This window comes from Mobula birostris, chromosome 3 (genome assembly GCF_030028105.1).
Source record: "Mobula birostris isolate sMobBir1 chromosome 3, sMobBir1.hap1, whole genome shotgun sequence".
NCBI classification, from domain to species: domain Eukaryota; kingdom Metazoa; phylum Chordata; class Chondrichthyes; order Myliobatiformes; family Myliobatidae; genus Mobula; species Mobula birostris.
The window spans coordinates 19,744,955-19,767,628 of record NC_092372.1 but is presented as its reverse complement, the minus strand read 5'-3'; the positions used below and the strand labels follow the sequence as shown (position 1 = coordinate 19,767,628).

At 42.1% G+C, this 22,674-nt stretch overlaps 1 protein-coding gene across 13 annotated transcripts in view; it reads right to left on the bottom strand.

Moving 5' to 3' along the window:
* ubap2a (ubiquitin associated protein 2a) overlaps nt 1-22,305 on the bottom strand; it is a 91,422-nt gene extending 69,117 nt beyond the window's left edge. For 12 of the 13 annotated variants that reach the window (XM_072252318.1, XM_072252327.1, XM_072252321.1 and 9 more), the window contains exons 1-4: nt 22,184-22,305; nt 13,602-13,724; nt 9,234-9,311; nt 7,588-7,698 (exon numbers count right to left, since the gene is read on the bottom strand). In XM_072252318.1, the coding sequence (XP_072108419.1) occupies nt 7,588-7,698; nt 9,234-9,311; nt 13,602-13,691 (279 nt within the window). In that variant the 5' untranslated portion in view covers nt 13,692-13,724; nt 22,184-22,305. Of the gene's footprint in view, nt 1-7,587; nt 7,699-9,233; nt 9,312-13,601; nt 13,737-22,183 lie in introns of all 13 variants that reach the window. The other variant, XM_072252319.1, reaches the window with a different exon arrangement.
* Between the last annotated feature and the right edge of the window lie 369 nt (nt 22,306-22,674).

The window sequence follows — 22,674 nt, the reverse complement described above, 5'->3', positions numbered from 1 at the left end:
TTATTTGGATCCAGTGTTCCCCTTTGCCACATAAACTAGCTGAGTATGTTGCTTATTTGAGTTTTGTTATTCCATTATAATAGTCAGGCTCGACTTGCATGATGGAGTAGAGATCCTCTTTGTACTACAACATACTTTATCGAGTTATGTTGAATCACATGCAAATTAAACACTCCCAACCTCAAAACTTTAAACCAAACAGAAACAATGAGGCACATAGCATAGAAACAGGTCCTTCAGCCCACCATGAGCATGCTGACCTCTAATCTCATTGCCTAACACTATTCTTCTATGCCTTAAGTGCTGGGGAGTGTCTCTACCTCCACCACCCTCTCAGGGCAATCCAAACTCCAACTACCCTCAAGATGGTACACTACTCCTGTCTAAATTTCTTGTCCTAAACCAAGGTTCTCTTTTGTTCTTGATCCCGTGACGCCACATTTAAGGTCCACTGGGTCACATCCTCTGATCCTCAATAATCCAGGACCTTAACATTCATTGTCTAATTGTTGGTGGAATACACAGTGCCTATAAGAAGTATTCACCCCTCTTGGAAGTTTTCATGTTTTATTGTTTTACAACATTGAATCATAGTGGATTTAATTTGGCTTTTTTGATACTGATCAGCAGAAAGACTTGTGTCAGTGAAAACAGATCTCTACAAAGTGATCTAAATAAATTACAAATATAAAACACAAAATAATTGATTGCATAAATACTCACCCTCTTTAATATGACACACCAGATCATTATTGGTGCAGCCAATTGGTTTTATAAGTCACATAATTAGTTAAATGGAGATCACCTGTGTGTAGACAAGGTGTTTCAATTGATCATAGTAAAGTACACCTGTATCTGGAAGATCCAACTGCTGGTGAATCAGTATCCTGGCAAAAACTACACCATGAAGAACTCCGTGAAAAGGTTGTTGAAAAGCACAAGTCAAGGGATGGATACAAGAAAATTTCCAAGTCACTGAATATTTCTTTGGAGTACAGTTAAGTCAAACATTAAGAAATCGTAAGAATATGGCACAGCTGAAAATGTGCCTAAAGCAGACAGACCATCCTCAAAAACTGAGTGACCATGCACGAAGGGGACTAATGAGAGAGGCTGCCAAGAAACTTATGACAACTCTGGAGGAGTTACAAGCTTCAGTGGCTGAGATGGGAGAGACTGCGCATACAACAACTGTAGCCCCGGTGCTTCACTAATCGCAACTTGAAGGGAGAATGTCAAAGAGAAAGCCATTGGTGGAAAAAACTCACAAGAAATCTCAGCTAGAGTTTTCCAGAAGGCATATGGGAGACTCTGAAGTTAGATGGAAGAAGCTTCTATGGTCTGATGAAGCCAAAATTGAGCATTTTGGCCATCAGACTAAACACTATGTATCAGAAACACACCATCCCTACCGTGAAGCATGGTGCTGGCTGCATCATGCTGTGAGGATGCTTCACCGCAGCAGGCCGTGGAAGGCTTGTGAAGATAAAGTGTAAAATGAATGCAGAAAAAGGCAAGGAAATTCTAGAGGAAAACCTGATGCAATCTGCAAGAGAATAGCGACTTGGGAGAAGATTTGTTTTTCAACAAGACAATGACCCCAAGCATAAAGACAAAGCTACACAGAAATGGCTTAAAAACAAAGTTAATGGCCAAGTCTAGACCACAATTCAATAAGAATTTGTGGCTGGACTTGAAACGGGCTGTTCATTCACGTTTCCCATGCAACCTGACAGAGCTTGAACTGTTTTGTAAAGAATGGGGAAAAACTGCAGTGTCCAGATGTGCAGCTGATAGAAAGCTATCCACACACTCAAGGCTGTAATTGCTGCCAACAATTGTACATCTAGTAAATACTGACCTTAAGGGGATGAGCAATTATGCAATCAATTACTTTGTGTCAGACAAATTTGTAGATATTTGTTTTCACTTTTGACACGAAAGAGTCCTTCTCTGTTGATCAGTGTCAAAAAAAACCCTAAGTAAATAAACTGTGATTCAGTGTTGTAAAACATGAAAACTTCCAAACGGGGCGAATACTTTTTATAGGCCCTGTACTTGTTAAAACTACCTGATACTAAAGTACATGTTTCCCCCGCCATCCGAAGGTAGAGCGTTCCTTTGAAACGGTTCGTAAGCCGAAATGTCGTAAAGCAAAGAAGCAATTACCATTTATTTATATGGGAAAATTTTGTGAGCATTCGCAGACGCAAAAATAACCTACCAAATCATGCCAAATAACACATAAAACCTAAAATAACAGTAACATACAGTAAAAGCAGGAATGATATGATAAATACACAGCCTATATAAAGTAGAAATACTTCTCTACAACGACTGCCTGCACAGATCTCCGTAGCAAAAATCTCACGCAAGCGCTGTTGGCATAAACTCGCTCTCCAGTAACCTTTAAACTATGAAGCTGCCAAATCATACCAAATAACACGTAAAAATACACAGCACGTAAACGTCAGCGCAGATCAGAGGCGATTGCCGATTGCATCGGCACTGATCTGGGCCGACAATTACGTGCTAGGCGGCACCTAATTAATTAGCATGTTTACTTCGGCTTGTTTCTTAAAGATGTGCTGTGTGCCTCCCGGCTACCACTGCATTCTCCACGAATCAGTACAGTATCTGTCCGGGGCCCGGGGGTTGGGGTGGTGGGACACGGGGGTGGTGAGACACGGGGGTGTCGTCTCATCATCGATCAGGGCAGGCAGCTCATCTTCTCCTATGACTGCCTGCCTCGATGTCGAAGGTCGAGGTTCGTCGTCTGCTGTGGCTGATGTGGAAGGCTTGCTTGACTGCTGAGCCTCGAGCATTTTTATATCACACAGTTCTTTGTAGGAATCAAACCATCTTGCAAATATCCCCTAAACCTACGTACCCTTTCAAAATTAGTAGTACTTTATCACTGCAGCGAAAATCTCACGCAGTTGCTTCACGTTCAGTTCCTGGATGACTTCACTTTCGCTACTGCATTCGGTTTCGATTGTTATCCTTTCCTCTTCCAATTGCATCAGCTCTTCATCTATCAGTACTTAGTCATGGGATGCCAAAACCTCTTCAACATCATCTTCGTCAGCTTCCACAAGCCAAATTCACTTTGTCCTTGCTTCGTTCACCACGATCGAAATGCTTAATTATGTCTAGCTTTACGCTAAGTGTAACACCCTTACGAGCTCTTTCAGGCTTTTCCGACACCTTAGAACTCATCTTGCTAACGGCTGCTCAATGCAACGTGGTTAAGCAATGCCGTTCCGAATCTGGGGGAGAGCGGCTGCTCAGTGTGCCCGCTGCCTTTTATCGCGTGCTGCCTTTCTTCATAACAGTGAAAACACCTTCTGAAAGCGAAAACAAGGTACTAATGTAGGTCTTTCGTAACAGTGAGGTTTCGTAAAGCAAACATTCGAAAAGCGGGGAACACCTGTACTGTAGAATTCAATTATTATAGTACCCAAAAGAAACATTCAGTAGAGAAGAATATCAGAACCTAAATAAAATTCAGCATTGAAATATTATCTGTTCATCCAAAATAAGCCTGTCCCTACATGTGCACCTAATCTCATCTTTGCCTCCATAAATGCTGTTTGAGCCGTTAAGTTTTTCCAACATTCTTTTAATGTCTAAATTACTAAGTTATTACATCTTTTTAATGTACAATAGTTTCCCAACTATGATAGCATTTTCTTCTTCTGAAGATTTGTGTGCAAGAAATCAAATTGTGTAAGGGAAAGCAAAGCTGCTAACAGTTCAAAGCTATCTCCTCTTGTGATGTTCTAATCATAGTGATTCAGCCTTACACATGTGCATACTTGCTTGCTGCTTACTACTTAAGGATTGAACATCTTTAAAGTCGAATTCCAAAGCAATACTGTAACTTAATATCTGCTTGTAATCAGAAGTAGTGCTCCCGTCATGGATAATCACTCACTTCCAATCTTTTGGGGGATGGACCAGATAGTAAAATGGGGCCAGAAGTGAACTGTTAAGGTATTTTAAATTGTCAGCGCCTTACACAAGTTCAGCTTAATTATCATTCAACCACACATGAATACAGCCGAACAAAAACAGCATTCCTCCAGGGCCAAAGTGTGAAACATACACAGCACAAGGCACAAAGAGCACACTGAAGATAGCAAGCAAGCAATACAGACAGAGTGGTGCTAGAAAGTTTGTGAACCCTGTAGAATTTTCTCTATTTCTGCATAAATGTGACCCTAAAATGTGATTAGATCTTCACGTAAGTGCTAAAACTACAAAAAGAGAACCCAATTAAATAACACAAAAAAAATACTTGTTCATTTACTTATTGAGAAAATAATCCAATATGACATGTAAACACGAGGAATTCTGCAGATGCTAGAAATTCAAGCCACACACATCAAAGTTGCTGATGAACACAGCAGGCCAGGCAGCATCTCTAGGAAGAGGTACAGTCGATGTTTTGGGCCGAGACTCTTCATCAGGACTAACTGAAAGAAGAGCTAGTAAGAGATTCGAAAGTGGGAGGGGGAGGGGGAGATCCAAAATGATAGAAGACAGGAGGGGCAGGGATGGAGCCAAGAGCTGGACAGTTGATTGGCAAAAGGGATACGAGAGGATCATGGGACAGGAGACCCAGGGAGAAAGGAAAGGGGGAGGGGGGGAAAAAACCCAGAGGATGGGCAAGTGGTATAGTCAGAGGGACAGAGGGAGAAAAAGGAGAGAGAGAGAGAGAAAGAATGTGTGTATATAAATAAATAATGGGGAGGTGGGGCATTAGCAGAAGTTTGAGAACCTCTACAACCCGCACCTCCAATCTCAACCATGGTTGGAACATCTGACACCAAATAACTTTTGTAGAAGGCAGTAAGGAGGAAGGAACTTAAGAATGAAACTAGGAGAGCCAGAAGGGGCCATGAGAAGGCCTTGTCAGACTGAATTAAGGAAAACTCCAAGACATTCCACAAGTATGTGAAGAGCAAGAGGATAAAATGTGAGAGAATAGGAGCAATCAGGTATGACAGTGGAAAAGTGTATTTGGAACCGGAGGAAATAGTGGAGGTACTTAATGAATACTTTGCTTCAGTTTTCACTACAGAAAAGGATCTTGGCGATTGTAGGGATGACTTGCAGTGGACTGAAAAACTTGAGCATGTAGATATTAAGGAAGAGGATGTGCTGGAGGTTTTGGAAAGCATCAAGTTGGATAAGTTACTGGAACCGGACGGGATGTACCCCAGGCTACTGTGGGAAGCCAGGGAGGAGATGGCTGAGCCTCTGGCAATGATCTTTGCATCATCAATGAGAACAGGAGAGGTTCCGGAGGATTGGAGGGTTGCAGATGTTGTTCCCTTATTCAAGAAAGGAAGTAGGGATAGCCTAGGAAATTATAGGCCAGTGGGTCTTACTTCAGTGGTTGGTAAGTTGATGGAGAAGATCCTGAGGGGCAGGATTTATGAACATTTGGAGAGGTATAAAACGATTAGGAATAGTCAGCATAGCTTTGTCAAAGGCAGGTCATGCCTTAAGAGGCTGATTGAATTTTTTTTTGAGGATGTGACTAAACACATTGATGAAGGTAGAGCTGTAGATGTGGTGTATATGGATTTCAGCAAGGCATTTGATAAGGTACCCCATGCAAGGCTTATTGAAAAAGTAAGGAGGCAAGGGATCCAAGGGGACATTGCTTTGTGGATCCAGAACTGGCTTGCTCACAGAAGGCAAAGAGTGATTGTAGACGGGTCATATTCTGCATGGAGGCCAGTGATCAGTGGTGCGCTTCAGGGATCTGTTCTGGGACCCCTACTCTTTGTGATTTTTATAAATGGCCTGGATGAGGAAGTGGAGGGATGGGTTATTAAATTTGCTGATGACACAAAGGTTGGGGGTGTTGTGAATAGTGTGGAGGGCTGTCAGAGATTACAGCAGGACATTGATAGGATGCAAAATTGGGCTGAGAGGTGGCAGATGGAGTTCAACCCAGATAAGTGTGAAGTGGTTCATTTTGCTAGGTCAAATATGATTGCAGAATATAGCATTAATGGTAAGACTCTTGGCAGTGTGGAGGATCAGGGGGATCTTGGGGTCTTAGTCCATAGGACACTCAAAGCTGCTGTACAGATTGACTCTGTGGTTAAGAAGGCAAAGAGTGTATTGGCCTTCATCAATCGTGGGATTGAGAAGTAATGTTGCAGCTATACAGGACCCTGGTCAGACCCCACTTAGAGTACCCTGCTCAATTCTGGTCGCCTCACTACAGGAAGGACGTGGAAACCACAGAAAGAGTACAGAGGAGACTTACAAGGATGTTGCCTGGACTGGGGAGCATGCCTTATGAGAACAGGTTGACTGAACTCGGCCTTTTCTCCTTGGAGCGACTGAGGATGAGAGGTGGCCCGATAGAGGTGTACAAGATATTGAGAGGCAATGATTGGGTGGATAGTCAGAGGCGTTTCCCCAGGGATGAATTGGCTAGCATGAGAGGGCATAGTTTTAAGGTGCTTGGAAGTAGGTACAGAGGAGATGCCAGGGATAACTTTTTTTTTAAAACGCAGAGAGTGGTGAGTGTGTGGAATTGGCTGCCGGCGGCGGCGGTGGAAGCGGAAATGATAGGGTCTTTTAAGAGAATCCTGGATGGCTACATGGAGCTTAGGAAAATCGAGGGCTATGGGTAAAGAATAAGTAGGGACGTGTTCGGCACAGCTTTGTGGGCCGAAGGGTCTGTATCGTTCTGTAGGTTTTCTATGTCTATGTCATTACCCCCAGAGGGTCAATACTTTTTCCAACAAATACTGAATCATTTTTCTCAATAAATAAATGAACAAGTATGTTTGTTGTGTCATATATTTAATTGGATTCCCTCTATCTAGTTTTAGGACTTGCGTGAAGATCTGATCACAGTTTAGGTCATATTTATGCAGAAACAGAGATAGTTCTACAGGTTCACAAACTTTCTAGCACCACAGAATAGCCCAAGGCCCTGAGTGATATGTCCTACAAATTGATGGTTCAGTTCTAGGCAGTCCGCAGACGAACGCACACAATTGATCGTCATCCAAATTGCAGGGTACCTAACACACATTTTAAAAGTCTTTAGCCCTTAGTGTCCAACCAATCTTTTAGTTTTACAAGGAAGTTGATGAGGATAATGCAATGGATGTTGTCCGAATGGACTTTAGCAAGGTCTTTGACAAGGTCCTGCGTGGGAGTAAAGAAGATTCGACATTGACTTCGCAGAAGTCAGGAAGTGGCAGCAGATGGTTGCCTCACTGACTGGAGGTCTGTGACTAGCAGCGTGCCACAGGGATGGGTGCTTCTGTTCCTGTGCCCTAGTGTTCTACGATTTTGCGTAGTGTTCTACAATTGCCAGAGTGCTCATGAAACAGACAAATGAATCTGGAATAGCAACTAGTTTTGTTCTTTGGGGAAATAACTTTTAACATTTGTCTCATTATCCTTTTTCCGACATGACTTACACACACTGCATTAACTTATTTAGGTGCTTTCAAATTCCTCTAAACATTAAAAATTTTAAAACGTAATTCTTTCCCCAAAAGAGAATAATAACATCAACACAAATGAACAGCAAACATATCATACCGTATCTGAATTTCCTTCTAGTAGTATGTTGATAGCTCTGTTTACATCGCCATTGCAATCATGAAGTGCAACTATACACTCATCTGGGTTCTTTCCAGTGACTTCCATCAACTAAAATAAAATGCCATCAAATAAAACTAACATTTTATAAAAATATTACAAGCATACAAAACTTTCATAAAGACTGACACACTGCTTCTAATCATTCCCAATCAACATCACCCATTTATTCCAAACTCAAGTTAAAGAAAGATTTTACATACAGTAGTTCAGAGCTCATACATACAATCCACTTATCACATAATACATGCAAATCATAAAATACAGCTCACACACGTTAAGATCAACAGGTTAAACCACCCCCAAACTGATTTAGTTACAGGCCATCCACGGGTAGTGAACAAGTTCCAATTGCAATAAAGTCCTTTAGTCAATTTTATTCACAAGTTGAAGAATGCGCAGAAAACACTCAAGCAACACACACAAAATGTTGGAGGAACTCAGGCAGCATCTATAGAAATTAATAAACAGTCAACGGTGCAAGCCAAGAACCTTCTTCAGGGCTTGAAAAGAAAGGGGAATAAAAAGGTGGGGAGAGGGGAAGGATAGCCAGAAGGTGATAGAAGTCAGGTGGGTAGGAAAGGTAAAGGCTCCAGAGAAAGGAACCCCTGCTCTAGAGACAATGGTGTGTGTAAATCCCAGGAGACCAGCAGTTTTCGAGATACTCAAACCATCCTTTCAGCACCAGAAAAAAAACAAGGGTCGAGTCAGGAACATTCATATCGTGACCCAGTTAATCCGAAAGGAGACCAATCCTGACACTGTGCGCCAGACAAGAATGCCTGACTGACTGGCGCCACACGCTAGGAAGGAAGGCTGATGGAGCAGGGGTGCTCAATGAAGCAGCCCCCAACTTACGATGGGTTTCACCAATGCAGAGGCCGCACCGGGAGTACAGGACACAATGGACGACCCCAGCAGATTTACAGGTGAAGTGTTGCCTCACGTGGAAGGACTATTTGGGAGGTGAGGGAGCAGGTGAATGGGCAGGTGTAGCACTTTGGCCACTTGCAGGGATAAATACCAGGAAGGAGATAAGTGGAGAGGGACAAATGGACAAGGGAATCACAGAGGGTGCAATCCCTGTGGAAAGAGGGTGGGGGAGGGAGGGAGAAGATGAAGCTATGTTTGGCAAGTTCCCTTTAGAGGTGGCGGAAGTTGTGAAGAATGATGTGTTGGATGCAGAGGCTCATGGGATGGTAGGCAAGGACAAGAGGAAGATGGGGTGAGCATGGCAAATAAAAATCACTCAATACAAGTATCCATGCCTCCAGAGTATTATAATGAATGACATAAAAATAAAACTGATGAGAACAATTACTCAAAGTGAACAGACATAGGAAACAAGTTCTGTTCTTAGGAACAAATTTATACATACACTTAAGAGTTTTGAATTTAATTATGTATAGAAGCTCAGTTGTATGCTGAGTATGCAAAAGTCAGGAATTCATAACCTAGGGATGGCTTGCATTTGATACGTCAACTGAAAGTCAGGTTGACGAAGCGATCGGGCAGAAACGGAAAAGGAGAAAGCATTAGCTTGTCACAAGATACACCTAAACATTTCCTGATGATTGGGTTCTTACTTGTTTGACTTTCTCTTCAAAATCTACATCATTCTTATCGTAGATCATTTGGGCAAGTCGAATCTGTTCTGCCGTAGCCTAAAAGTAATTATGTTCGATGTTAGCTTTTTAAGAACAATTTTTACTGAAACTTATTTCTAAAGTACTGACTTAATATAAAAGCAAAAACTGAATTTCAGCAGAAGAAACAGAATACATATGAAGGTGCTATTATAACAAGTGCACAAAGAGAAAATTCTGATGCTTTTAAATAGAACTGAATAAGACCGAGAAATAAAAATAAAAATAAAAATGTAGGGAAAAATTGGCTTGTTTAATAGAAATATGAAACATCACACAACTTCTGACTCTAGAGATTCAGAGGTATGTTAATAAAGGAACAAAAGGGCAACAATGATCAAATCCCTGCTTTAGTGAATTAATTTGACAAGATACAACACATTGGAGAAACCAAGGAGTGATTTTAAGGGACTCTAGGGTTAAATGTGTAGAAATCATGGAAGTCCCACAGCTAGAGAAGCTCTATTACCCACGAGAAAACAGGAGTCAGTCGCCATTATTATTTTCCATAACACCATCTTTCAAGTATTCATCTCCACCTCACAAATTTCATTGGGCTTATTTTGAGGTGACTAAGAGGACTGATGAGGGTAGGACAGTGGATGTTGTCTACATGGATTTCATCAAATCCTATGACAAGGTCCCATATGACAGGATGGTCCAGAAGAAACAATTAATACAGTAAGATGGCAGCACGCATGCTCACCAGCAGGCACTCTGGGCCCAATCAAGAGAGTAATCGTTCATCCTTTACATAAATTTTACAACTGCAGGACACCGCTAGTTATCAAGAACATCAAGTACAGCAGGTCTACCCCATTAGTGAGTTGCTCGATAGTGGAGGAGCCTGACTTGGTGGAGACCATGTTGCCACCTGCTAAAGGAAGGTGTCAGAGTCAGTACATGGAGGCGGTGTGTAGTTAACAAAGCGAGTGATTGTCCTGGATGTTTTTCTTGTGATCGCGGATCCTGTTGGATATTGGTAATGTGAAACACTGCAATTCCGCTTCACTGGAAAGATCAATGGCAGGGGACGCAGGTGGCCTCAACTGGAGCATGGACCAGGGCTTCATGTTGTGGGGTTGCCTGTTGCAGCTGCCCAGGGGAGGGGTGCTAGGGGGGTATGGGAAAGAGCAGAGATGCAGCTGATGCACTGGATTCCACACTAGGTTGGGAGTACCCCCTCCCCTCGGGACTGCCATCCAGTTTGCTCAGAGAAAGAAATGCTGGATTGCATTCTTCTGCAGCTGCATTAGTGTATGATTGGACTGCTGTGGACTTGTTCTTGCTGAAAACAGCCATGCACCATCAATCTACATGATATTATACTCAGACGTGGGCTATATTATGATTATTTTTTTGTGTGATTGTATTTCTACTGCTATCTATATGTGCTATATGAGACTGTTGATACTGTTTTGTACTTTGGCCCCAAAAGAGCAGTTTCACTTGGCTGTATTCATGGGTATTCGGGGCAAGATATAAAATTGTCTTGGTGGTAGAAGGCAGCTGGTGGCAGTGGTGACCTGTTATAAGTTCTGTGCTTGGTTCATTGTTTTCCTGTATATTAATAATTTGGATGAGCATGTAGGTGGCATAATTACTAAGTCTGGACAACAAAACTGGTGATATCGTGGACATTAAAGAAGATTTTCTAACCTTAGAACAGTATGTAAATTAACTGGGAGACCGAACAGGGAATGACAGATGAAACTTGACTCTGGCTAGTGCAAGATGGTGCACTTTGGGAAGTCAAATCAGACCAGACGATATACAGAGCCCTGAACAGTGTTGTAGAACAGAGATCTGCAGGTATAATTACACAGCTTCCCTGGGCAACAAAGGGTAAGCAGAGTTGTGAAGACATATAGTCTACTTGCCTTCATTAGCCACAGCAGTGAGAACATGAGTTGAGACATATTATAAATCAATTGTTTGGCTGCCTTAGAATTCTGGTTGCCACGTTATAGGAAGGTTGTGATAAAGCTAGAGGGTGAAGAAAATATTCACAGGAATGTTGCTGTTCTGGGCGGGGGGGGGGGCTTTACTTACAAGGAGACTGGATAGGCTCCAACTGTTCTTCCTGTCGGGAGAAAAAAGAGGCCACAGTGACCTTAGAGAGGCTTATAAAATTATGAGGGCATAGATAAGGTAGCCAGTCACAATCTTTTCCATGTTAGACTTTTCTGCAGGAGTTTAAAACCAGAGCATAGGTTTAACATGCCTAGAGAACATTTAAAGGAGGTCTGAGGGGTGACACACATAGAAGTTGCTGGTGAACGCAGCAGGCCAGGCAGTATCTCTAGGAAGAGGTACAGTCGACGTTTCAGGCCGAGACTTTTCATCAGGACAAACTGAAAGAACAGCTAGTAAGAGATTTGGAAGTAGAGGGAGATCCAAAATAATAGGAGAAGACAGGAAGGGGAGGGATGGAGCCAAGAGCTGGAAAGTTGATTGGCAAAAGGGATACGAGAGGATCATGGGACAGGAGGCCTAGGGAGAAAGAAAAGGGAGGGGGGGAAAGCCCAGAGGATGGGCAAGGGGTATAGTGAGGGGGACAGAGGGAGAACAAGGAGAGAGAGAGAAAAAGATGTGTGTATATAAATAAATAACGGATGGGGTACGACGGGGAGGTGGGGCATTAGCGGAAGTTTGAGAAGTCAATGTTCATGCCATCAGGTTGGAGGCAGACGGAATATAAGGTGTTGACCCAGACGGAACTGTCCAGCTCTTGGTTCCATCCCTCCCCCGCCTGTCTTCTTCTATCATTTCGGATCTCCCCCTCCCCCTCTCAAATCTCTTACTAGCTCTTCTTTCAGTTAGTCCTGATGAAGGGTCTCAGCCCGAAACGTCGACTGTACCTCTTCCTACAGATGCTGCCTGGCCTGCTGCGTTCACCAGCAACTTTTATGTGTGTTGCTTGAAATTCCAGCATCTGCAGATTTCTTTGGGTCTGAGGGGTGCTCTTTTCCACACATATGGTGGTTATAAGGAAAAATCTGCCAGCCAGTAGTAGAAACAGGGACAATTAATTTAGACAGGTACATGATAGGAAAGGAGCATAAGGATATGAACCAAATCAGACTAGCCTAGAAAGAAAGCATCTTGGAAGGCATGGATGAGGTGGGCCATAGGGCTCGTTTATGAAAAATACACAAGCATTTTCTTATAATTATTTTATGCTGAATAAGACACAATTATGCTCATTTCAAGACATCCAACCAAATAAGCTGATAACTTCCCCTATTTTTCCCCAACCCCTCCTTTGGGTGGGGCATTTTAAAATAAAAGCAAGCATACAGTCAATGGCCTCTTTATTGGGCACCGGAATAGAACCTGGTGTGACCCTCTGCTGCTCTGGCTCATCCACTTCAAGGTTCAACATATTGTGTATTCAGAGATGCTCTTTTGCACACCACTGTTGTAAAGGGTGATTATTTGAGTTACTATCACCTTCCTGTCAGCTTGAACTAGTCTGGCCATTCTCCTATAACCTCTCCTATTAACGAGACATTTTCACTCATGGAACTGAATGTTTTATTGTTTTCTACACCATTCTTTTAATCTCTAGAGCAGGGACCCCCCCCCCACCATTAACCGAGGCTCGGAACCCGAGAGAGAGAGAGAGAGAGTGAGAGAGAGAGAGAGAGAGAGAGAGAGAGAGAGAGAGAGAGAGAGTGAGAGTGAGAGTGAGAGTGAGAGTGAGAGTGAGAGTGAGAGTGAGAGTGAGAGTGAGAGTGAGAGTGAGAGTGAGAGTGAGAGTGAGAGTGAGAGTGAGAGTGAGAGTGGAGAGAGAGAGAGAGAGAGAGAGAGAGAGAGAGAGAGAGAGAGAGAGAGAGAGAGAGTGAGAGTGAGAGTGAGAGAGAGAGAGAGAGAGAGAGAGAGAGAGAGAGAGAGAGAGAGAGAGAGAGAGAGAGAGAGAGAGAGTGAGTGTGAGTGTGTGTGTGTGTGTGTGTGTGTAAGTCCCAGGAGATCAGCAGTTTTTGAGATACTCCAACCATCCTATCTGCACCAATCATTCTAATCAAAATCACTGAGATTACATTTCTTCCCCATTCTGATATTTGGTCTGAAACACAACTGAACCTCTTGACCACATCTGCATGCATTTTCTATTGAGTTGCTGCCACACAATTGGCTGATTAAATATGTGCATTAATGAGCAGGTGTACCAGTTTACCTAATAAAGTGGCCACTGAGTGTACATGCTATTAAAAAAACAATACCTGCAAATACAAAGACATGCAACCCAATTAATATTCCAGACAATATCTGCATTGGCAGCTACTGGAGTTTTCAACCACTTACCTGTACTGGTTTCTGTATCTGTGCTTGTGTTTGAGCTTGTGTCTTATCCCGAGTTCCCCGAGAACGGTCACTGCCCACCGAAGTCATCATATACAGTATATACAAATGTACAAAATAGAAAATCTGAAAAAGAAACTGTCCATTTTAGAGCGTATAAAATTTTAACACAACAGATCTCAATTTCTGGGTACTTTCAACAGACAAGACTGGTACCCAGAAACAACAAACTATGGATTAAGATACATCTGTTCTTACTGCAGCAAAGCTTTCCCAAGTTGGATGCAAATCCCATCAAGCTACATAGCCACCAATCATGTGGCTAATATTAAAACCTGAATTTTTGCTAGTTTTTGGAAGGACATGTCATTGTGCTAGTTGCAACAGTGATGTGAAATAAAAAAGTTCATATTGCATTTTGAATGCCACCACATTATCGAAAGGCACTATGGGTGACCTCTGCATTATAGCTATTTCAGTTACAAAAATTCACCCTTACAGAACACATATCACCAGCCAAAAATTAGACATAGAATAAAATTCATTCTTATAGAAAATGCAAAAGAAATAAATGTTGTCAATGGACAAATAATGTATCAGAATAATCAATGGCTAAAAACCTACCTTCTTTCAGCAGGGTGATCAGTACTTCATCCTTCTGAACATTATAATGAAACAGCACAAAAGATAGCAAGAACATAGAGTTATCCACAGAAACTCTAGATGTAGCATCTACATTAAAGACCAAGTTATCTGGAGCTAAGTACCCTGTTCTATGTACCACACTCCAGGAAAGAGATGAAATCTCTGGAGAGGCTACAGAAAAAAGGAGGACTTCAGTTACGTATATGGAGAGTCTGGAGAAGTTGGGCTGGTTTTCCCTAAAATAGAAGGGAATTGCAAAGAGAGTACAAGAACAGCCATTACATGAGAATATTACAAATTGAACACTATCCTGACTTAGACATACATCAGTAATTCAGTGATAGCGGCTAGGAACAATGTCAGAGGCAGGACTTAAGCAAAATATTCAGAAATTTTTGCACAACTGCAAATAAAACAATCAATGTGTAAAACCAATGTTGCGTGTCCTCCTCAGCTAAGAGGAGATTCTCACACGTTACCACAAAAGAGGCGAAACAACACAAGATGATTCTGGTGGGTTCACGTAACAAAGTCTCCATCTGGATGAATTACAGAGAGACTACAACTGGACTGATTAGGGTATTACAGCAAGCAAAAAATTGAAGGTAAAAGAAGGAACAAGGAGAAACCAGAATCAGATGCAGTTCTCAATGCCATTAATGCAGATTGAGAATTTTTTTTTAAGTGATACTTTTCTAAGTGCTGAATTTGCACTTGACAAAAAATCTAATGATAAATTACATACTTAAAACAGCAGCTAGCTGACAAAATGGGAAGCAAGGTTCCAAGGGTATATAAGTTGTCCATGACACCTGCTTCAAATTATAGAGAACACAATCTGTGTAAGAGGAACTAAGGATTTAGGTACTAAAGAACAGGATACAAACTTTGGCGGGAGGAGAAGATGGCGGCGTACCGTGCGTGCGCAGCTCTCCGGTGAAAATGATATCGTATCTGTTAAATAGGGGCCGTGGACAATTCTGATTTGATGGAGAATGGACGTGAAAGCACAGAGGAACATCTGGAAAGATTTCTGAAATGCCTGTTCGCTGCTGTCGTTACTGTGTGGTCGTGAATCTTTTGGAGGGTAGGCCTCAAAATCCCCGGCCTTGCCTGCCTTTGGTGACCAAGAAGGAGGTCGAATCATTTGGACAGAGATGGAGCTCAGTACTCGGTGTCGGAGAGCTAATTAGAGCTCGAAGTTTTCGGATGACTCAGAGTCGGATTGTGGTCAGCATGGCAGGGAGTTTTGCTTCCTTCTCCCGTCTGCGTGAGATGTGGGACATTTGATCTTTACTGTGCTCACGGACTTCTTCATCAAGTTATGGTATTGTTGCACCGTTGTAACTATATGTTATAATTATGTGGTTTTGTCAGTTTTTTCAGTCTTGGTTTGTCCTGTATTTTGTGATATCACACCGGAGGAAATAATGTATCATTTCTTAATGCATGCATTACTAAATGACAATAAAAGAGGACTATGTGTCTTCATAATCATAAAATGGTAATAGAAGCAGGAGAATGAGGTTGAGAAGGTTAATAAAATCAGCCATGATGGACTGGCAAAACAGATTGGTTGGGCCTAATTCTGCTCCTGTCTTATGGTCATCAAGAGTTTTGACAGAACAGTTGGAAATGAAGGAACCAGTTTTGGAACGTGTTTGGTTTTGAGAATGATCAACATGACACCAATATGTGGAAGGGGAAATTATGACAGCATATGTAAGCTTAGCTGTATACTTCTGGAATTTCACTATACAGCAGAACCTAACTGAGGTCTCAAATGATAAATGATAGTGTACAGACAGTACAATGTTGAAGTTAGAGCTAGGGGATTCAGGAATGAAACCAAGAGGCGCCTTCCCTATTCATAGGCTACTGGCTATCTGAAACTTTTCTCCAAGAGTTCTATCAGGGTAACTAGACTGTCTAAAGATGTACACATATTAATTTAGTGGAAATTTAGACTCAAGGGGCTCAATAACCTACTTCTGTTACTGAACAGATGAACATCCATATAATTAAGTTAAGCATTAGCCTACAAGAAAAACAAAACAAAGATAATATATCCACATTATTTCCGTGTTAAAATCCTACCTTAGAAATTTCTAAATTGCTTCCATGAAAAATTTAGTAATAAGAGAAAAAAATCAGGAATTTCAGAACTGACAATCCATACACACTGCATTTTAAATCTCCCTACTATATGTATTAAATTCCTTAGCTTTAGATGGAAACAAATAAATAAATTTTAAATGCTGGTTTTGAAAATTACGAAGATTTGTTTTGTTAAAAGGAAGTTAAAGCTATAACTAAATAGTAGTTTGAAAAGGATTTCAGTGGCAATTTAGACCTTTGTACATGACGTTCCAAGGTTATACAAGGTGCTATAGGCAAGTAGTTATATGAACAATCCCTGCAGACCTCTTAGAAGCGCAGACCAAGTTCGCTTCCAAGTACGAGAGATTATGGTTGCATGAATGACTGGAGAAAAGACTAAGCTAATTTGATATATAAAGAAATAAAATCAATGAGGGGGAAATGCTTCCACTGGTTGAATGATTAACAGCTAAGGACATTCAATGTTCCTATCTAGTGAGTCATAGAGTAATACAGTACAAAAACAGGATCTTTGGCCCAATAGGTCCATGCTGACTACAGCATCTTCCCTACTAGTTCCAGTTGCCTACGTTCAGCCCACAGCCCTCCAAGCCCTTTCCTTCCATTTACCTACTCGTATGCCTCTTAAATGTATTGGCACATGGCCAAGTGGTTAAGGCATCAGTCTACTGATCTGAAGGTCGCTAGTTCGAACCTCAGCTGAGGCAGCGTGTTGTGTCCTTGAGCAAGGCACTTATCCACACATTGCTCTGCGACGACACTGGTGCCAAGCTGTATCAGCCCTAGTGCCCTTCCCTTGGACAACATCGGTGACGTGGAGATGGGAGACTTGCAGCATGGGCAACTGCCGGTCTTCCATACAACCTTGCCCAGGCCTGCGCCCTGGAAACCTTCCAAGGCGCAAATCCATGGTCTCAGGAGACTAATGGATGCCTATTATTATTATACCTCTTAAATGTTTCAAATGTACAGTTCCTCTGACAGCTCATTTTAGGTACTCACCACCCTCTGTGTAAAGAAGTCACCTCTCAGGTAGCTTTAAATCTCTCCCCTCTTATCTTGTATCAGTGCCCTTTCATTTTGGACTTAGCCTTTAGGGTATCCTGCACAAGGACTCCCAAGAGCCACCTTATGCATTCCCCTCATGACTTCATTAACTTTTTTTGAGGTCACCCCTCATTCTCCTAAGCCCCCAAAAGCAAAGATTTGGTTTGGCCAACCTCACGCTTTTACTTAGGACCCCTAGTCCAGACAGCATCCCAGTCTTCTGTACCGTCTCCAACTTCACAATGCCTTTGGAGTAACAAAAACAATGTATGCTCCAAATGTGATCTCACCAATAACTTATGTAACTCAAAATTAGAGCCAAGATTTGCAAAACATTATTACTTTAAAAAATGATTTATGATTTGGATTCCAGGTGTGATGAGTGTAGTTGATTTCAAAAAGGAACTGGATAAATATTTCCCAAGTAAAGTATAAATTTACAAAGAATGAAGTTAGTCCTGCTCTCTCTGTTGCTAAGGACTGGAGCTCAGTGGACCAAAATTAACAAAAAAAATTCGAATGACTTGGGAATAGTAGATCAAAGGAAAAAGTAAAGATGGGATAAAAAGATACACAAAAAAATAAGACAATCCGGGGTTGAATTAGAACATTTTGGCGGAAGTATCATTTGTGACTGATGCAAGTGATGAACCAAAATTCTTTCCAGCAATTTTAGAAGTACAAGAATATTTACAGGGTACAAAATCAAATACCAGGTTTAGGGAGTGAAGAATCCTGACTCAATAACTTCCATATTCCAGCTCCAAGCCTACAAAGTCTTTGGTGACAAGTATAAATACAGCAGTTAACTGTCAGGTATATTCTCCAGACCCCTGAAAGCAATATGGTTGAAACTTTACAGACCTAAACTTGCCAGAGTGCAATGATATTCTATGCTTTCGTGAACCTCAGAATGAACATGGTAATATAAAGCACAACAATAAATGCAGTGATGAACACACCGTAATACACTGTGAACTCACAAGAGGTAGAATTAAAGGTTCAAGACATTGCAGCAGTACAACTGGGAAGGGGATGTAAGGAGGCCATTTGTTCTGAAATATGACAGCAATGGGAAAATTCTTCTTACGTCTCGTCATTTTGACTTTCAAGCACATGTATCTTCTTTTGAAAAAAGGGGAAGCCAGAGTGGCAAATACCCTCAATGACACCATTAACCTTCCTAATACAATGCACTAAATGGCAAATGAATTCTATTCCCTAATTATCCAAGTCATCCAAACTTCTTATTCCGGTGTTTCTCCTTCCTTTCCACTCCTGATGAAGGGCATTAGCCCAAAACATCCACTATTTATTCATTTCCATAGATGCTACCTGACCTGCTGAGTTCCTCCAGCATTCTGTGTAACTTCAGAGCCATCTAGATAATGAGGGTGGTTAGGACAAAACAACATGATTGAAAGGCAGAACACATCAGTTGTTGACAGTTCAAAACAAAAGAGAATGCTGAAGTTACCCAGATAAAACAACATCTGTGGAGAGAGAAAAACTGAGTTAAGTGGGTGACCTTAATTTGGAACTGATCATTTGTAACACAGAGAAAAGGCCGGTAACCTGAACCTGGTGATTTCAACATGAGCTGACAAGGTTACCTCATGCTTAAACAGAAAATCTGTGGAACAGAGTAACTTGAAGCTCAGGGTCACCCAATCTACAAATCATTTCTCTAAAGTAGGGAAGGTAATATGGTGGGCGTGAAGAGGTTCAATGGAATTACCACTTAGGGTCCATGGATGGTTAAAAGAGATGAAGCAGAAGGGTAGGTTTACCTTTCTTGCATGGGAACATCTCAAAGGGAGTGGGTGATGCAGATGGGATACCAAATCAAAGAGTTGTCTAGAAACAATCCTATCAGACGATGAGAGGAAAGATGCATCAGATCGTGAAATTATGGAGCAAACTATATTACATGTAGATGTTAATGGAGTGGAAAGCAAAGACAAGTATTTTATCTCTGCTATGGCGGAGCGAGGCTTGATTAGATTGGGCAGTGGAAAGTAGAGGTACAGTTGGGAGCTCTATGAGTAAAGAGTTCAAACATTATCCAATTGATCGCTGACAGTACCGCGATAGGCTCTCAGACCAATTTGCCTATGACAATCTTGATACACGTCTAGGCTGAACCCTCCTGCCCACATTAGGACAATATTGCTCCATTTCTTTCCTAGCCATGTACCTGCCCACACCTTTTAAACACATCTCTACCACTTCCTCTTGCAGCTTATTCCTCATATTTATCACCCTCCATGTAAAAAAAATTTATCCCACAGATCTTTAAATTTCTCCCCTTTCACTTTAAACCCACACCCACTACTTCTAGACTCCTATCCCAGGGAAAAAGGTTTATCTAACCTGTGACCTTCACAATGTTAAACACCTCCAGAAGGTCACCAGAATCTCTAGAAGATTGTTATTATTCTATAGATTTACTGAATATGCCCACAAGAAAATGAATCTCAGGTTGTATATGGTGACATATATATACACTTTTATAATAAAATTAGTTTTGAACCTCTCTTGTGTGCAGTGAAATTAACCTGACATCTTGGTCAGCATCTACCAGTTTTTGTGTTGTATGACACTCTCTAACCAATCTCTTCTTTCAAGTAAAGCTCTCCAATCCAGGCAGCATCCTGGTGAATTTCTTTTGTAACCTTTCTAATGCAATCACGTCATCCCCAGCAAAACACAAAGTTGCTGGTGAACGCAGCAGGCCAGGCAGCATCTCTAGGAAGAGGAACAGTCGACGTTTCGGGCCGACTATATAGAACGTGTATAGAATAATCGTACCCCATCCATTATTTATTTATATACACACATTCTTCCTCTCTCTCTCCCCACCCTTTTTCTCCCTCTGTCCCTCTCACTATACCCCTTGCCCATCCGCTGGGCTTTTATCCCCCCCCTCCCCCTTTTCTTTCTCCCTGGGCCTCCTGTCCCATGATCCTCTCATATCCCTTTTGCCAATCAACTGTCCAGCTCTTGGCTCCATCCCTCCCCCTCCTGTCTTCTCCTATCATTTTGCATCTCCCCCTCCCACTTTCAAATCTCTTACTAGCCCTTCTTTCAGTTAGTCCTGACAAAGGGTCTCGGCCCGAAACGTCGACTGTACCTCTTCCTAGAGATGCTGCCTGGCCTGCTGCGTTCACCAGCAACTTTTATGTGTGTTGCTTGAATTTCCAGCATCTGCAGATTTCCTCGTGTTCACGTCATCCCTATAGTGTGGCACAGAACTGAGCACAAACTGGAGGCCCCATTTCCAGTTTGGAAACCTGGGCTAGATAGGTTTACTAGATTTAGAAAGTTATTTGCAACACCCACTTGGATATTTGTATACTATGTCTATTTATAAACCCCCAGTGTCTCAAGCAAGAGATTATGCAATCACCCAGCCCTGGAAAAGTGCATTCCTCCAGACTTTCACAATCACAAATTCATGAAGAACTTTACATCATCGTATATTGGAATAGGATTGCTAGTTGATCTATTTCTTCCTCAATCTAACCTGGGACCAAACATAGAGTATCTCTACAATCACCAACAAGAAGCTACACAAATAGTTTTCAGTTTCTTCCTACTAAACTCATGTGTGTGTATGTATGGAACAAATATAATTGGAACTTTTTAAAAGCACATTACAATTTTTTCTTCAAAACTACATAATTCCAAAAGCTAGTTTTTTTTAAGGAGCAGCCCTGATATTTTGCAAACAGTATCAAATTCACCATTACCTCAAAACTGGTTTTCTGGTCAGGATGAAAATTTTCAATGAAAGCCATATCAAACAGCTGTCAAATTTTATTCTGATTTCTTTCAAGTTTTATACTAGATAAATATTAAAATTAAAGACATAAAACTGGTAAATAAACCTTTGAACGTAAGATTGGTTTAAAAATAGAAATACTAGAAATGTTCAGGACCTTATGTAGTATTTGTGGATGCAACAGTTAAGGTTTCTGAGTCCAGATGCCGGATTAAGACCCGAAGCATCGATAATTTCTGCCACCCCCCCACCGCCCCCAATGTTGCACGACCCGCTAAATTCCTCCAGGCAAATGGTTTCGTTACTTCAAGTCACAGAATTCTGCCAACTCGCCGTAATAGCTTAAAAAAACACCCCTTCTTTAACTTCAGAACGGTGCATAATATTCGGGTGAAAGGTCATACACCCGGACGTTAACCTTTCTTTCTAGATAAACGTGCTGATTTCACGCGTGTTCTGTTCCAATTTCCAGAGCGTTTCTGTAGTTACTGCAAGTCTAATCTATTCCATACACTGGATGGGTTCAGAATCGGGGTTATCATCATTCGAATACATCGGGAAATTTGTTGTTTTGTGACAGTGGGGGAGGGGGTGGCATACCGACACTTGATCTAGGAATTAAGTTACGTGGTGATAACCACGCGAGGATAATCGCGGCGCCGCATCGCAGCCGCTGCTGGCCTGGCTGACCCCCCCCCCCGCCCCCCGAGGCCTCTCATACCAGCAACATGAGGCCATGCGAGTTTTAGTCGTGTGACAGAAGCACAACGAGGGCAGAGTGAACGAAAGAGCGGCCGAGACTCCAAGCGCCAGAGCCCGGGCCGGAGAACAGGCCGCTTCGATGAGTCAATCCAAGTGTCCGATCCCGCCCCACCGGCGACCACTCGCTCGCCATTAAAAGCTTCAATCACGACCACCGGCGTCCTGCTCGTGTACACAGACATATGTTTAAAAGCAAAGGTTATGGTCGACGGTGCGGAATGCTCACCTGAGCTGTGGAGGGGCGGCCGCGCACACACGATCTGCAGGGGAAGGAGCCGAGTGGCGGCCACCGCTCGCGCACCTGCCAATGTGCTCACAAAGCCCGGTGGCTCACGTGACCCCGGCCGCCATTTAACCCGCCTGACGTCACCGGCCTCATTAGCATAAACGGGCGATTCATTTTTTTCCAGTGATTAGTATTAACAATAACTCCATGTGTGGCTTTCCCCTCCATAGAAATCGCAGCTAAACAAAATATGTTTTTTTTTCCCTCTTCCCCCATATTAAATGTCACCGCGGGCATTTTCGCGCGCGTTGCCAATGGTGATTTTGCATTGGTCAGTGAACGGCGGGAGTTGTTCGGACAGTTTATGACCGCAGTTCACATAAAACCTCATTCACAGGGGATACAATAGACAAACTGAAGGAAACATTTCAAAATTAGCACAAACAATGGTGAGATGTTGTGAATTGTATACCGTGTATTGTTACAAAGGT